At 41.8% G+C, this 16,241-nt stretch overlaps 1 protein-coding gene across 1 annotated transcript in view; it reads left to right on the top strand.

The window, feature by feature from the left end:
• The window catches only part of HMGA2 (high mobility group AT-hook 2), a 109,299-nt gene that overhangs the window by 77,610 nt on the left and 15,448 nt on the right, over positions 1–16,241 (top strand). The window contains exon 4 of the mRNA XM_056481945.1: positions 9,134–9,166. Coding sequence (XP_056337920.1) covers positions 9,134–9,166 — 33 coding nt within the window. The remainder of the gene's footprint in view (positions 1–9,133; positions 9,167–16,241) is intronic.

Raw genomic sequence — 16,241 nt, 5'->3', positions numbered from 1 at the left:
ACACATACGTTTGATGTTCACATTGTTAGATCCAAGCACCAAATAGGATCTTTAGGTCACATGTAGCTTCCAAGAGGCTATTAAATAACTGTAGCTAGACAGTCAGATAATTGTCCTGTAAAATTACAGTTAAATTCTTCTCTCCTAGATGGGGTTAAATTCAGAGTCTGTTCAGGGATGTAAATAGAACAACTCCAAAATTACACCAGGATTATAAAGAGTAGAATCTCTTTCTTCCTCCTTCTCTTCCCCTTTTTTTGCTCTCTTTCAGCTCAAGGGAAGCTTGTGTACTCAGACATTATTCATATTTCTGCTACTGTTGAGAGGCTGACAGTGGGATATTGAACATAGGATAGATGTTGGATTTGCAATAATTTATTAAATGGGTTCTAGCTAGATTTTTTAAAAAGGTGCCACTGTCTTTTAAAATGCATTACTGTGTTGCATGGATTTTGCAATGATGCATGTGATGAAATTGCTGTTAATTAGTAAAATCACAGCAGAAATGCAGTGGAATGGAGGGAGTTTTTTCTGCTTTGCAAGAAGGACATAGAGATCATGATTTTGGACATAATGAATGTAATTTCCATTTAAAAATAAGGACATAAACTGGGTTCAGTATTTAACATACCACACACCAGAATGTTCCCAAAATATGTCGGCCAGGAAGTGGATTAATTGCAACAACTTGCCACCAAGCCCCTGGTATATTTCAAGTACATGGAAAATTTATTTCTATTTTGGACTCTGACTTCTTTATGAAATTATGCCAGAATGTCAGTTGTCTCTGCTTGGACTCTGACAGACACTCTTAGCAGCATCAATGTCCTGGAGGCAGTAATAATTATCAAATCTATTCGATAGACAGACAGCTATCAGACATCTGTATATCCCAGACATACAAAAACATCCCCAGCCAACCATGTGGCTACCAATGGATCTGCTCAGACAAAGAAGTTCAAGAGAAATGCCTCAGGCCAGATCCTCAGCTGCAGAAAATCAGCCAGGCACAGGCGATTTGCCTTCCTTGCCCTGTGTGCTTTTTTCTTTGGAGGAAAACCCTGCCCAGCCATCAGAGGGCAATGGGAGGTCAGGGAGGCAATGGGTTGAATGGGAAGAGGAAGCTCCTGCAGGAGCTGAGGGCTATGCCTGGGTCTGACCACATAAGTTCTGTACAAGATGCTTTATATCCCTGAAGGACTAAAAATGACTGTGCAGGAATGTCTGCCTAAGACCCCTTGTATCCTTACCACAGCTTGTGCAGATGAGGAGGCAGATAGCTCTTCCTAACAGTACCTAGTGCTGTGTCTCAGTGAGCTGAGCAGTGCCTGAGCACAGACAGCCTCAAGCACTGCCCTCCAGTTGTCTGTGCTGTGCAGCTGGGAGCTTGCTTTCCTTCACCATCTTGTCCTCTGCCACGCAACAGATGTGATTAAGGAAGTAGCAAAACCCAAGGCTCTTCCTTCTAGGCAGTCTGGAGGAAAGGTGGTATAGATCCAAGCCAGTCAAAGGTCCTGGGCTAGATTGTTTTCTCCTGTTGGCAAAGTCTGAAGGCTTTCTAGGCTGGTCACAGTCTCCTGCACCTGCCTTCCCACAGTGCCCATCTGATGCTGTCTGCTCTGGCTGAGATGTGTCTCACTAAAGCAAGTGCAAATCTGTGGAGGCAGCAGCTCTTGTAGCATGCAGCTAAACTGAAGAGACATGCCATAGGCTGCCACTGGGAAATACCCAAGGGCTGTCACAGACTGCTTGGCTCAAATCAAACCTTCAAGGTAGCTTGAATGGCTGTCTGTCCAGAGTGGTGAAGGTGCCTGAGGGCCAAGGGAGGTGCATACTGTATTTTCATCAGTATTCTCCTTCCTGAGAAGAAGTGTAAGTCCAGGCTGTGGCATGGCCATTGCATCATCACCATGGTGGAGGTGTATAGCCAGGGACAGAGTTTCCACCTGATACTGCTGTGACACTGCTGTAGTCCCAGGTCTGCCCAGCAGAGCAGTTTACCTTCTGTTTTCAGTCACTGCCACTTCAGTTCTTTGTCCATTCCCACTTCTAGGCTTGGACCTGTTAGCAAAAGCTTTCATTTGATTGTTTGTATCTAAGCCTACATTGTGGAAAATGGGCTGCAGGTATTTCAGGTTTCTAAATGACACAAGGACACTGTTTCTGTATGAGTTTATATCTTGTGACTTTAAAATTGGGAAGAGTGAACATCAGAGGCCATAAAGGGAAATGTTACCTGACAACAGTTACATTTTTGAACAAAAACACTGAAGTTCAGAGTTCACTTTCCAAACAGCAGTGGATTTTGCAGCAGGTCAGCTTGTTTGGGACTTCCCTATGCTATTTACCCTGTAACTTCGCTGGAGATCAGTGCAAAGGTCAAGAGTATTCAGGAGCTCCTGACAGTCAGGTCCAGAGATGAGTCCACTGCTGACAGTCCTGCAGCTCTGATCAGCTCTCCATGCAGTGGTTCCAGTGGGAATGACCCCAGCAGCAGAAACTGCCCTGGGTTTTCTGTCCATATGGCAGGAGGTGCCTGAGTAAAGAGAGAGAGAAGACTGAAACCAAAGTTAGAACCAGATTGTAATGTGATACAGTGCTTTCCACCTCTAGGTCATCAATTCAAATCTAGCCTGTTTAGCAGTGACCAAAAATCGTTTCCACATGGGCCAAGAGAAATGCATGGTGGACACAGGAGATGCTGTATCCAAACAGACAAGATAGTCTGGAGATAAACAGTTGCACAATAGTTATTTGTCTGGACAGGTCTTCAAGGTATAAAGCTAAGTATTTTCTGATCAGTGTATCCCTGAAAAATGAGGGCTTGGTTTCTTTGCAAATAACTTATAATTTATTTCTGTCTACTAAAATGTAAAGTTTCTTCTTTGTGCTGTAGCTAAGAATGACTGAAACCTCCCCTCTGGCTTTCTCAATAGTCTGTCTGTGTAGGGAGTTATAAATAGACAGACACATGTGAAGCTTGCCAGACAAAAGAGCCAGCTCATGTTTCTGTAGGTGTGTATCAAGGAAACCTCAATGCTGAACTGTGTGCTAGAATTGCTCTGAAAGACAGAAAATGCTTTTTAATATTTTAGCAGCAAAGTGCAGAGGGTGCCAAACTAAACTTAAGCAAAATGCATCAGGAAAGCTTATCAAGTGTGTGACAGATGATAATGAAGTAACAGGGAAACCCCACAGAGCAGCAGTGACTCTGAAGAAGAACAATCAGCAGCAGCTGATCCTTCTGCTGATGAGCTCTATTGATTTTAGTTGAGAACACCAATTTAAACTTTGCTTATTGTGTTGAAACAGATACAAGGCCCATTAAATGGGTATTTAATAAGCTGCACTGCCTTAAATATTTTATGGAAATGTAACTAATACCGGCTGAAACATTATAAAAATTATTAATATCTATGAAGAACACTGAACTGACTACTACTGTGCTTTGAATTTTGATTATATCCTTGATAAACTCACTGGAATATTGTTATGCTTGAGCTAACAGTTGAGCTAGCAGATGAATAAAAATGATGGGTTTTCCTTTCCTGTTCTAACCATTGAATTTTTAACTGTCAAAATCTCTAATGGTCGGAGTAAGGTTGGGTTAAACATCTGAGAAATAATGGATTATGTGAGCATAAAAGAAAACAAAATTGGAGTTTTAAATACATTTCTTTCACTGTTTTATTCCTCTCAAAATGTAAAACCATTCCAAATGAAGCAGCTTACAGATATTTTGTAGTGAAGGTAGCTTTCTGTAAACAAAATGTATGAAATCCTAACCCAAATGAAGTCAGTTTCTTGTCTTCCATTGGATATATACATACCTAACTGAATATATGTGCCACTGCTTGAATTTTAAGACTACCAAAAGAGTAATTTGAAGCAGTGTGCCTTGAATTTGCCAAATTTAATATAAAATTCTTATGCCAGTCAAATAACTATTAAAAGTCACTCTCGTAAAACTCCAATGTTCCCTGCTCTCCTCAATAAGTGGAATAGAAATACTCTTTGTCATTGATGAACTGGTACAGCTTCTGACATGTTGCAGACTTTTCCAGCATCAGTCAGGGAAGGTCAGTTTAGAAGCTAATAAATATTTTTGCAATTATTTGACTTAGTATTAAAAACTCAAAGGAGTGCCAAATAGGATAGAAAATAAAGAATAGTTTCACAGATTTTGCCAGAAATCTCCACAGATTACTATTAGCCTCATTTATGAGACTGCACAGAGAGCTGTGAAATCTCCTTTGAACTCTAAGGGCCAGATGGTTTTGCTATTAGATTCTAATGACCCACAGCAGTGTGCATACACAGACACTACGGTGGCCAGTTGACTGCAAACATGTGATGGAGGCAGGAGAATTCATGACCTGTGCTTCCAAAACACAAGTCCCCTCACTACTGATGGGATAAAAAAAGCAGTTTTACTATTGCCTCAAATTGAAATTATTACTAAATCAAGCCATGAGCATACTGGACTTGAGGAGTGAACGGCAGGTACACCATCCCATGCAATTTCAGGAAGATTTCTGCTGATGATCAGGAAGCTGCAAGTGGCTTTTGCTGGCAGATGAGGTTTTCCTGGCAGTCTATGTGGGCCCCTGGTCCCAGCACTGCATCATTCTGTGCTGGAAGAGGGAGAGAAAGGCTGGACTCAAACCAATTAAAGCTGTAGGGCTGAATGGTAGTTACTCTGCTGTCATATGGAACTGCTTGTAAGACATGATTTATTTTGGATTATATTGGTTTCAACTGGTATAATATGAACTTCCTGATTTTTCAAGGGTATGTAGACAAAAAGACCAAATATGGTTTTACTCATCTTTTAATTTAGAACTACAAGTGTTTGGATGACCTATGAAATTATTTTAATAATCTCTGCACAACACTGAGCTGTCAGCACTATAAATGTCATCCTAACTGGATATTAGTTTCTATCACGGCCATTTAGTCTCCCAGCAGAGCTACCTCCATGCAAATCTCTTTTCTGTGTCAAGCTGTTGGAAAAAAACAAAGAGTCACTCTTGCCAAGAAGCATCAATCAGACATCTTCATAATACTCCGTTTGAAGCAGAAGACACGAACAGAAAATCTAAGAGCACCATGTGTGTGCAGCTTACCCTTGGAGCTTCAGGCATAGTAGTCAGGGGGTGATATGCATTCAAACCAATGCTTTTATTTCTCATAATTAAAAATGTGTTCCAGCCTTGCTCATACTAGTTGATATAGATTTACTCTTAACCTTCCATTTTCCTCCCCTAGCTTTGTAACACTAGGGAAACTCACAGGGTAAGAAGGACTTCTGTGAATGAGAAGTGTGACAAATTGAATTTGATACAACTTTGGACTGCTGGTACAAGATGAATATGAACTCATCACGTGAAGCTGTTCTTTTGTCCTCATATGGAAAGCAAAGAAATTGTTTGACCAGTATGAGCTGTAAAGATACATGTATGATATTGGCATAAAGTAATACGAAAATAAGAAAAAACCTAAATAAGGGATGTGTGACAGAGGAGGAGTGGAAGAAGATAAGCAGTTGGGCTTTTAACATTCAAAACTTACAACAAAGATAAAACCATCATCAAAATTTTGTGTATTCTCCTTTTCGGGCATTTTGTGGAGTTTTTCCTGTTCAAGGTTAGGAATATTGTCCTCAAGTTTTAAATTATTATCTTTTGCCTCAGCTCACATACTTAATATTTTAAATACGGCAAATGAAATACTGATGGATTTTGGACTTGTACTTGTTTGATAGATGTTCAAATGATGTGATCATAGGATTTTTCCAACACTGCCACTTGTTCTTTCTGTCTCATACATATTTTAAAAAGATACCCAATGTTGACTTGTACTTGCATATGATGTAAAAAATCCTGAAGTTTGCTTTCAAGTGTATGGAACTGTATGTATCAGCTGATGTACACGCAGTGTACCATAGCTGTTTTTCAAAATTAGGATAAAAATGGAATCTGAAAGTGCTGTGTTGCACAAATCTCCTCTTAAGATGGCTAGCATAAGTGAGAGAGCCTCTGACAGAGAAGTTCTAGTTCTACCATCTTACTCTGCAGCCTCCTAGCAGGGAACACCACGTAATAGTTCAGAGCTCTCGTTTCTTGCTTACAACTTTATTTTGCTCCAGAGTGCCTATTTAAAGTCTCTTGTCCGTGGCTATCTTATAGTTCCAGTCTTTTCCACAACCAAGGCAGATTGTCTTTCCAGTTGATTGAGCATGCAGATGCAACACTTGTGAATCAGAGGCGTCACTTTCAAAGCCCTGAAAATGTCTTTTAACTTGGTGAACACAAAGTTTAGCAAGTTGAAGCATTAGAATCTGCAGTGTCACAGTGGTTCCCAGGGCATCATATCCACAGCAGTTAAAGAGATTAAAGGGGTGCTTGGGAAATTTCTTATTATTCCTGAACACCTCAGTTCCTCTGGTTTGGGTGACCTAAGTGAGCAGGCACTAGTCCTCACAGGACTGGACCATACTGGATTTATATGTCCAGCCACCTTCCCCACTCAGCCAGGCTGAGGCAGGAAAAGCAATGCCTGTGAGAATTGGCACTTGCAATGATTCAGCTGCCACAAGCTGGAGCCCTCAATGCGACGTGAGTGGGCACGGCTCCCAGCGTGTCAGTGGTGTGTGCCACTAACAGGGACAGCCCTGCTTCTGGGCTTGCATAGCTAAGCTTCTTCCATTTAAGGGAGCAAGCACAACATCTGCTGAGCTCCAGATCCCAAGCCCAGTGCAAACCTGGCAGTAAGCACTGCCAGGGAGTTCTCGATGTGAAGCAAAGGTCTTGAATGACTAAAATTCTTGAAAGCCTTGGTCAGTATCAGAGACAGTTTCCAACTGGGCGAAGTACAATATTTTCCTTCTGCTTTTTATGAATGGCTGGATAGGGTTGTGCTGGAGTCAGAGTCCCCTGTGGAAGCCATTCATAAAAATAACGAAACAAAACAAACACATGCAAAAAAACTTTCAAGGTCCGGTCCAAAGCCACTGGGTGCCAGAGGCTGGGAAAACATGCTGGCAGCTCAAGTCCCAGCCATCACTGAAAGTATTCAAGGGGCTTTTTGGTGGTCTGAAAAGTATGAACTGCTGCGTAGAAGGGCAGCTGGTAGAATTACTGTGACACATACTAGGCAGAAAGCCAGAGCTGGCCTTGTTTCAGATATTGTCTTTCCTCTCATTGAAGTGTCAGGACCTAATTCATGGAAAATATGGTGAGTTGGCAGCTCTTTCAGAAGATTTCATTGAGCTACAGTGAGTGAGAGTCACATGAACATAGAATGCACAGCCAAATATATATGGGGATTTCTGAGCTGGAGAAAACAGCCTCCAAAAATGTCTGTGAATTTCATGTGGTTTGGGAGTAGACACATGTACAGGTGTAATCAACAGGCAAGGAAAAGGAAAATAAAGTAAAAAAACACTATTGGCAGTATACAGAAGAGCTCAATGAGTTCTGTAATTATGAGAGATTCCTTTAAAACAAATCATTCCTTTGTCTGAGGGCAGTGAATGTCCATTAATGAGTTCAGGGCCTGCAGTCCACCTGGAGAAGGCATCAATAAAATGTGTGCCTTGATAATAGCTTCTCCATTGCAAGGAAATTTAATGGAAAAAGAAAGTTTAAAGTTTAAAGACAGACCCCATCATCACATAGTTTCTTTACTCTCATATTTATTTGAGAGCAGAACTTGGAGCCTGTTATATACAAAAATATAAGAGCAGTAGGATTCCACTGAGTTAGAGAAAGACTGAAAATAAACAAAGCATCTCTTGTTAAAATGGGGCACTTTTAGTGGGCAGCCTGAATTTAATCAGTTACATTTAATTTACATTTTCAATGATCCTTCCCACTGAAATACTGCTCTGAAAGGCCAGTTACACTTAACTGCTTATTCAGAAATATTCCAGTTATTTCCTACTACACTGTCATGAAAATTAGGTTTTTGGCTGTGCAGAGGGATGGCATGTTGGCTTCTGGCCAAGCAAGGCACTAAAATTATGGCTGGGATTAGGAAAAAGCAGGAAGGAAGGGCAGGAAGAAAATCATTGGATGCGATTCATAGACTTTAAAAACAGAATGTCTGGGGGAGGGGGTCAGGCAGCAACTTTGTCCCACTGAAGTAAGAAAAGCCTTTTTGTCCTTTCTGTGCTCAGGATTTCATCCTATATCTGTGGTCTTATTGTTCCATGCTGCTCCTAGCACTCACATGGGTCATCCCATCATCTGGGCAGTGCTGGTGTATTTTAAGCACGTCTGTGTTTGTTCCTTAATTGGTACTCCTCTTCTCCCAGGCTGGAATGAAGCACACCACCACCTTGGTGGGTCTCTTGACTCGTGTGAGGACTGTGTTTCCCAGTCCTGGGTGGGCTCAGCCAGGAGAGACTTGCTGAGAATCTATGGTGGGGCCACCAGGTCTTGCATAGGCAGGTGGGCACACCCAACCTGGCCAGTGATGGGCATCCCCAAAATCACACCAACAGGCTTGCAAGGGTCAGCATGGCACCACCTTCACGCAGCTGAAGGTCTCAAACCAGAACTTCCAAGGGCTGGAACCACTGTCCATCCCAGTCTCCTTGATTTTGGCAAGGGTGGCTTTGGTCAAGTGGGAAGCTGTGGCTCAGGAATGGGTTATGTATCCTTCACCTCTCTGCTGGAGCTCTGACCCTGCTCGAGAGGAATAGGGAGGGCTTCCCCACAGCAGGACACTCCACTCACAGCTGAGTGTCATGAGAGAGCAGCAGCAGTGAAGATAACAAAGTCTAGTCATAAAATCAGGTCACTCTCAGGGTCTGATAAGTTAAAGCAGCAAAACCATAGAAGAGCTGAAAGGTGCAACATGCTAAATAAGATTTCACTTTGGTTTTAATAGTACAGACTTAATATACTCCTCTTCATCCACAGTAATATGAACTACTTCAGAGCAAAGTTTTAGGTACAGGAAAGACTGGGTGTGAGAGCTGAATATGTTCATCTCTCCATTTCTGATTGTGGGCTTTTCTTATGTTTTATTTCTATTGCTGAAAATATTTTTCCTAACATTCATAAAATCATAATTAAGTGCTCTCACTTAATTTTGTTTCTCACTGTACCTTTGTTTTACTTTTCAGCCTCAACAAGTGGTTCAAAAGAAGCCTGCTCAGGTAAGAAAACCTAATTTAAATTATTTTGACTATTTAAAGTGAGATAGTTTTTCAGTATTTCATTCAGCTGGCCTCTTTTACTGTAAAGAAAGAAGGGAAATGCATCTATCATATGAACTGGGGGACGCTATTGTCTTGCTGAGCACAGCCAGCAGAGCAATTCATGTGGTGGCCCTTGGGAAAGAGAGGAGGAAGCAGTGGACAGTGCCTGCTCAGAATTGTCTTCTTTCTGTATTGGTCACCTAGCAGTGATAATGCAGACACATGCACACTTCCATGGTGTGAGTCCAGCATGTAATAGATATCTCTGTGTGTCCTGAATGTGGATAGGTGGGCACTGCATTACAGCAAGGAGGGGCACATGCATAAAACCCATCTCTCTGCTTTTCTAAAGTGCTGCATATAGGTAAAGCCTTATGAAATAAGGGCCTTGTTACCCTTGTAAATCATGGCTCAGGCCTGCTATTTAGGCTAAGTAGAATGGAACTGTAAGAGTGGCTCAGCTGGAATGGGGTAGAGAGACTGAGAGAAGTGCTGTGTGACTGCCATGTGTCCACATTGTGGAGTATGGTGGTTGGTTGGCTTGGGCTTGTTATGCCTTAAAACAATGTAAACTGATAATCAGCTAACTGCTTAAAAAGGCCTGGTCTTTGTAATAAAGGGGCTCTCCTCTGCACTGCCTGGGGACTCTGCATTGCTCTGCATTGTCACACTAAAGAATTCTCTAAACCCACAAAGTATAATAGGCTGAACTTGGTAGCTAGACTGGATGCATCATAAAGACTAACACATTGGACCTTTTTGTGTTGGGTAGTATTGTTCTTTTTTAACACTTTGAAAAAATGCAAGCCACAAGGTGTCATGAAACCACTCAAACATTGCAGTTACAATCCACTTCATTTTCTTCTCCCAGCCTGCCCTGTGTTAAAAACTACAAGAACCTAACTCTAACACTTTATTATATGTGCACCAACAGAGGAAAACCTCTGGGCATGGGAGCAAGTCCATCACTGCTCAGCAGAGTCCATGTGCTGTGCTGCTGTATCTCCATGTAAATGAATGATTGCTGAGTCAACAGCATAAAGGGTCCATTGCTCTTCTGGAAAGAGGGCTGCTTTTAGAAAGGAATAATACTTTCATTTTTCCACCTTATGGTTCTAATACATTATTATACAGTGTACGTTGTCATAATATCAACTGCAATCTGAATTAGGAGCTGTTGCATACGAAACAGAAAACATCCTGGCCATGAGTTGAAGGGGTAAAATGATGTAAGTCTCCAAAGCATGTGCAGGAATCAGATTTCTACAAAAGAAATCAATACAGCAATGATGAATCCGTGGCACAGCTAATAATATTAATGTCTCTGAATGGTGTAGGTAACACACAGGATGAATGTAGTAGTACTTTCAAGTGAGGTTAAGTTTTGCAAGGATGTCTTTTGTTAGGCCAACTTATGCAAAAAGCACAACCTAAGTCCCCAGTGACTTACTATATATGATCTGACTACACCCCACAATTCAGAGCACACCAAGCTGTTCTAATAGAAGATATTTCCTCTCCATGTCTTGCTTATATCCTTCCAATGTTACTGCTACAATCAGGCTATTCCAACTACAACATGGTAGTAAATCTGCCAGTGGGCACAGAGCCAGCTATCTCCTCTGTGGCACCTGAGAGACAGGGAGGCTAAACCCTGCTGCAGAGAGGAGACCAAATCCAGGAGGCAGAGATTCCTGGGGGGCTGTTAATGTTGCCTTTTCTTCTGGTACGCATCAGAGCTCAATTCCACTGAGGTCAGCAGGAAGGATGGGTCTGGAGCTGATGGCTCTAGCCCAGCCTACAGAAAACCATTGCTGCCAATGGCCTTGCAGTGCTGCAAGGCTTCCAAACTCCCCAGGCACTGACTCCTGCGAGTGTTTTGTTTGCACAATAACCATGCACAGCCCTGGGTGCAAGAGAGGAAGAAATAGCTGGGACTGAAGCTGGGCTGGCATGTAGGAGGACAAAGAGGGGACCTGGACTCCGTTGCTTTGTAGCAGAACAAAGTAGTGACAGATTTAATTGATGGCAAAGTGATGTAGGCATTTGAATGGAAGCACTAGATTCCCCATATGCATTTTCCTGACCATTTGCTGGTAGGGATGCTGTAGCGTGTGTCAACCAGCTGGATGCCACCACTGCTGCAGTGGTGCCTCATCAGCATCTCTGTAGGCAGAAACAGAGTGAGACAGAGAAAAGAAAGCCTTTTGACATTCCCATTAGTATTGGAAGTGTTTGTGCAGAAAGTGAGAAGGCACAGAAGAATGCATGAAAGGAGAGAAGACTGTTTAGATCTCTGCAGTTACCACAACTGACTAGTGAAGGAACACCTTATCTATATGCCATGTCTTTACACAGACAACATTTCTGGTTTTAATCCTTACATGAAAAGATGTTCAGTGCAATCACTGAACTTAACCTTCAACCCTTCCTGGTTTTAACAGGCCCCACTCTCATGCTTACAGTACCACACCATTGCAGTTTTGCTGTTATAGGTGCATGGCAAACAGCAAAAATTTATCACTGTGAGCAAATGTTCATGACAGTGTCTTCCTGAGGCTGAAAGAAGGAGAAGTAAAACAGTGTAATTCCTGCAATGATCAAGAACTTCACGCTGCTGGGCTTTACTCAGGTCTGGTTGCCTTTCTCTGATTTCTTTTTATAGTACCTAATTTTCCTTTAAAGTAGGGAGATTCAGACTCAGAATTAACAACAAGAACATGAGCTCATGCAGGCTTTCTAATCTGAGCTGTCTAAGGAAATAGTGATAAATTATATAAACATGGGGACTACATGGAAGTTCATGGAGGATAATGTAAATCTTATACTACAGTCAGAGGAATCTCTTCCTTTTCCATCTGTTTCCTTCAAAATATCCTCCCAGATGGCTTTACCATGTGGCAGTCTGGATTAAGTTAGAAATGTATACTTTCTTCATTGGTGGGGACTGTCAGAGGTTACAGTCAGGAACTGCTGATTGATGGTGAGCCTGCCTTGGTAGAAGTGGCAGAAACTTTTGCTCAGGCTTGGTCCCTGAGTGGTCTCCTGTGCTTTGAGTCTTATGTGTATTCTCAAAGATTTCTATGAGTGTTAGTTTACATCACTCTTCCTTTTGTTCTTGCTGTTAGCAAGTATATCTCTTGGGTTTCTGTCACTTTTTAACATACAGAAGCAGTAGGACCAGATAAAATTCTCATTTTCTAAGTAGCAGCTCTGTTCCTATAACCTTTCCCAGATTTTAAGCATCATGCAGGGCTCTGCCATGCTCCAAATCTCTTTATGGATATCAGCTGTCCAATTTAGGGCCATAGGGATGTTTATATAAACTTCTGCAATATCTTTGTACTTTGCCAGAGTTCTGAGGATTTACCATCACACAGACAGTAAATAGCAGCAGTAAGACCCACTGGAAATTTACACACCCATATCATTAATACAAACCTTTGAATACAGTGGTCTATTCATATCTTTGTGATGATCACTGATGCATACTCTCACACTTCCTTGGGGAAATGAAAGAAAGAGCCAGCAAAACCCCATGACATCAGTAAGTTTAGCACTTTCACATAGATATTTGCCTAAACCTCAAAACAAGGCTCTTCAAAATCTGCTCTGTCTCTAAACAATGTACAGCCAGATCTTACAGTCATGACATGGTAATATTTTTACTGAGATGTGCAAATATACAGTCCAAACAGAAATTTCTTCATTTCCTCATTTTTAGAAATTTGTAGCAGCTGTTGATACAGCCGTGTAAGGGAGTTACACTCTTAAGTAATATGAAGGAAATAGATGTTTTTAGGAAACCACAGTGAAAGTGATCAAAATTTTCTGGAAACAGGACAGGTTTTTGGTTTTTTTTACCATTTCTGCAGAGAAGACATATAGTGAACATAGAAAACATGAAAATCTTATTATCTCTCTTAAAAATCTCAATCCTTGTAAATCCTTTGTTTCTGAAAGACAGCATACCAGTCAGAAAGTGTGTAGATTAGAATAAAAGTGTACCAGTCAGAAGAGTGCAAGTGAAGTATACATAGAACAGTGTACACAAGAAAGTGTAGAGAAAATGTATACCAAAAGAATACTTCTCTACCTAATGCTAAATGTAGTAGATATTTTTAAAAAAATATCCAAACAAATCAAATCCAACAAGAATAAACAGTAAAAGGAAAAATGTTATTCTATATAGAAAAGAAGATCTGGATTTCCTATATTTTTTCCTGCTACTCATTTCTCAGTGTTGGCACCAATAGAGTTAAGCATGTAAATTAGTCATAATATAGATGTACACACCTGAGGTTGCATCTATTGCATATGTCTACTCAGTGTAGGACACAGTAAATGCTAAAAGCCTACAAAGCATCACACAGGCTCTGCAGCCCAGGAGCTACACCTGTGTTTCTCACATTCCTGAGCAGGCACAAAGCTGCAGACTGTGAGCAGAGCTGAGTCTGGGCCCCATGGTGGTTGTGTGGCAGGGCTGACATGCTGGCACACCCTGGCCAGCAGGCCCAGGGTGCACACACCCAGGGTTCATTACCTCTCTGTGCCACACAGTCAAATCTGCACTTCCACAAGCTGCAGGCATTCTGTGCATGTGCTAGCCAACATATGTGAATTCATCCTTTTCCCTTCTGGGAAATGGCAGACAGAAATGTGGTAGGAATACTTCAGAAATCCACTTTTGCAGGTTGAAAAGAAGCTTCCAGCATCACAGACAAGATGGCAAATCCAAGCAGGTGCACATGCACATCCGACAGAGTGAGTGTCATTGTCCAAGGCCACCCTGTGTCCTGAAAACCCAGGAATGCTGCAGTCTTATTCAACTAAGGCTTTTCTGTAGAAATAGTGCATCATCTCTGCCCTGGAAGTTAACCTAGTGCCCTGAGATTTCATTGCTCTTTCCACTGCATTCAGCAAGCTATGTTGTGTCTCATGGACTTTTTTTGTTCTTATTGATATGGAGAGAAAGAAAGTTCCTAGGGAAACCTCTGAAAAGTCAGATCCTGGAGAAGTAAAGCTTTCTGCTCCAATAACACATGGAACTTTGTACTTGAGCACAGGATAAGTGTGTATGTGTTACACAGGCCACTCCAGAACATCCTCTGACGTACTGTGGGCTCTTGGTACCACGTGAACAGATGCTGAACAAGCATATATTGTGGCTCATGGGAAACAGGGAAAGTGTCTAGCTTTCTTCAAGGATACACTAGATGGAATTTCATGGAGGGTACTGGGCTTTATATCCTTACCTTCTTTCTCTTTCCAAGGCAAAACAGTGGCAACTGGTGTGGTTTCCAAAAGAAGACATGTTCAGTCTTCCTATTTCTTTTATAATAGGTCTATTGTGACAGGGAGACACTGAATAATTTGTCTGATGGCTTAAAAAGAAAAAAAAAGAAAAAAAAGAGCTGTTTTTTGAAATAAAATAAGAAGAAGAATCTGGGAGAAAATATAGAAGTTGTAATTACCACTTCAGTGAACAGATAAAGCACTAACCTGGGCTAAAGTATGATGGCTAGAAGGGGAGGTCAGGTATTTCTGACAGAAAATATTTTCTTACTTACAAAACTTCTGAATAGACTCTGAATAATGTAATTTAATGATGCTATGCCTGAATATATCAGCGTAAGACTGAGGTACCCAAGTTTTTAAATATTTATGATTGTCATTTACTACATAGCTATGACAGAGAAACATTTTTGAGATGGCTGCTTCCAGAACACATTGAGATATTTTATGGCCAGAAGGAAGGGAAGAAAAAAAAAACCTTCAAGACAGGAGTATTCAGCCACTTTTAAAGCGTCAGAAATAGGAAATACCTCTGCAGCAGCCCCACTTCCTATCCCAACAAGCTCTCCAGGAGAGAAGTGTTCCTAATGCTGCTCCCTAAACCTGAGACACAGTACAGCTCAGGATTTGAAGATCTAAGAGCCTGAGTGATCACGCAGGAGAAACATGATTTGATGTGATTGTGTCCACAGATCTGTTAAAGTCAGATGTGTAATTCTGTCAGTAAATGCTGACAGAGTTATACATCCCCTTGCATAATGCACCAGTGGTCTACAAGGCTGGGTGCCTGTCACTGTGCCCCATGCACTGCCTAAGGAGCAGAGATGCCCCAGTCAGCACTGTGCCAGGACAGCACAGCTTCCTTTGAAACCATTATTTCTCAGCACTGTGCAGTGTAAGTTCCATTTTGGGCAAGTCTCACAGCATCTTGACTGCCCTTGCACTAAACCTGAGGTGCCGATGCTCCCTTCTTGCATAAGGAAGTTATCAAAGTGCACACACTTTTAATCTGATGTGACAAAAAAGGAATCAGATTTGGCAAGATTTTTTTCTAAGCATTAAGCATTTTTTCTTCATGGCTTGTGAAGGACTATCTAGGGGATTCAGTCTTGCCTGCTGCAATGTGCCACTTGAAGATGTCATGTCCTTGTCAGCCAGTTTATGAGTCAATCAAAGAGCAGGAGTGCTGTGACTTAGCTCAATGTAGGAAGAGCCTTCATTTCTGAAAAAGAGCAGTAGTGGATTCTTGACAGCTCAAGCACACATTTATTTTCCTGAGGCAAACTCTAGGGCAGCTTTCTGAAAGCAGCACTGGTCACACATTTGCCCATTCAACACAGGCATTCTTTCAGGTCCCTGCTCTTTTCCAGTGTGCTGGGCAAGACCTGACCCTAAAAGTAGGGATGTAAAACTTCAGGGACTACAGCTGTTAAGCCACTCCTTGCACAGCACAAGGAGTAGGTGTTGCAGTCTGGAAGACTAGAGGATGAAGGGGTGAACTAAAATATTTCCCTAAGCCAGCAGGGCTCCTCTTCAACCTCTCTCTAGCTCTTCCCTCCCCACTCCTTTTTTATGGAAGAAGCATCTGTGGGCAGGGTGGTTTTGTGTTTGACCCATGGCTGTGGCCACAAAGGGTGTTTAGGGAGGTACTCCATCCAGTTCAGAACTTGGCTCTGATTTGGCACGCTCTGAAATCTCACTAATAATAGCCAGAAGAGAAGGGGTTGTGGTGTGTACT

This window comes from Oenanthe melanoleuca, chromosome 1A, assembly GCF_029582105.1.
Source record: "Oenanthe melanoleuca isolate GR-GAL-2019-014 chromosome 1A, OMel1.0, whole genome shotgun sequence".
In the NCBI taxonomy this organism is placed as follows: Eukaryota; Metazoa; Chordata; class Aves; order Passeriformes; family Muscicapidae; genus Oenanthe; species Oenanthe melanoleuca.
Note: the sequence above shows the minus strand (reverse complement) of the source record. Positions and strands in the feature narration are given on the sequence as shown.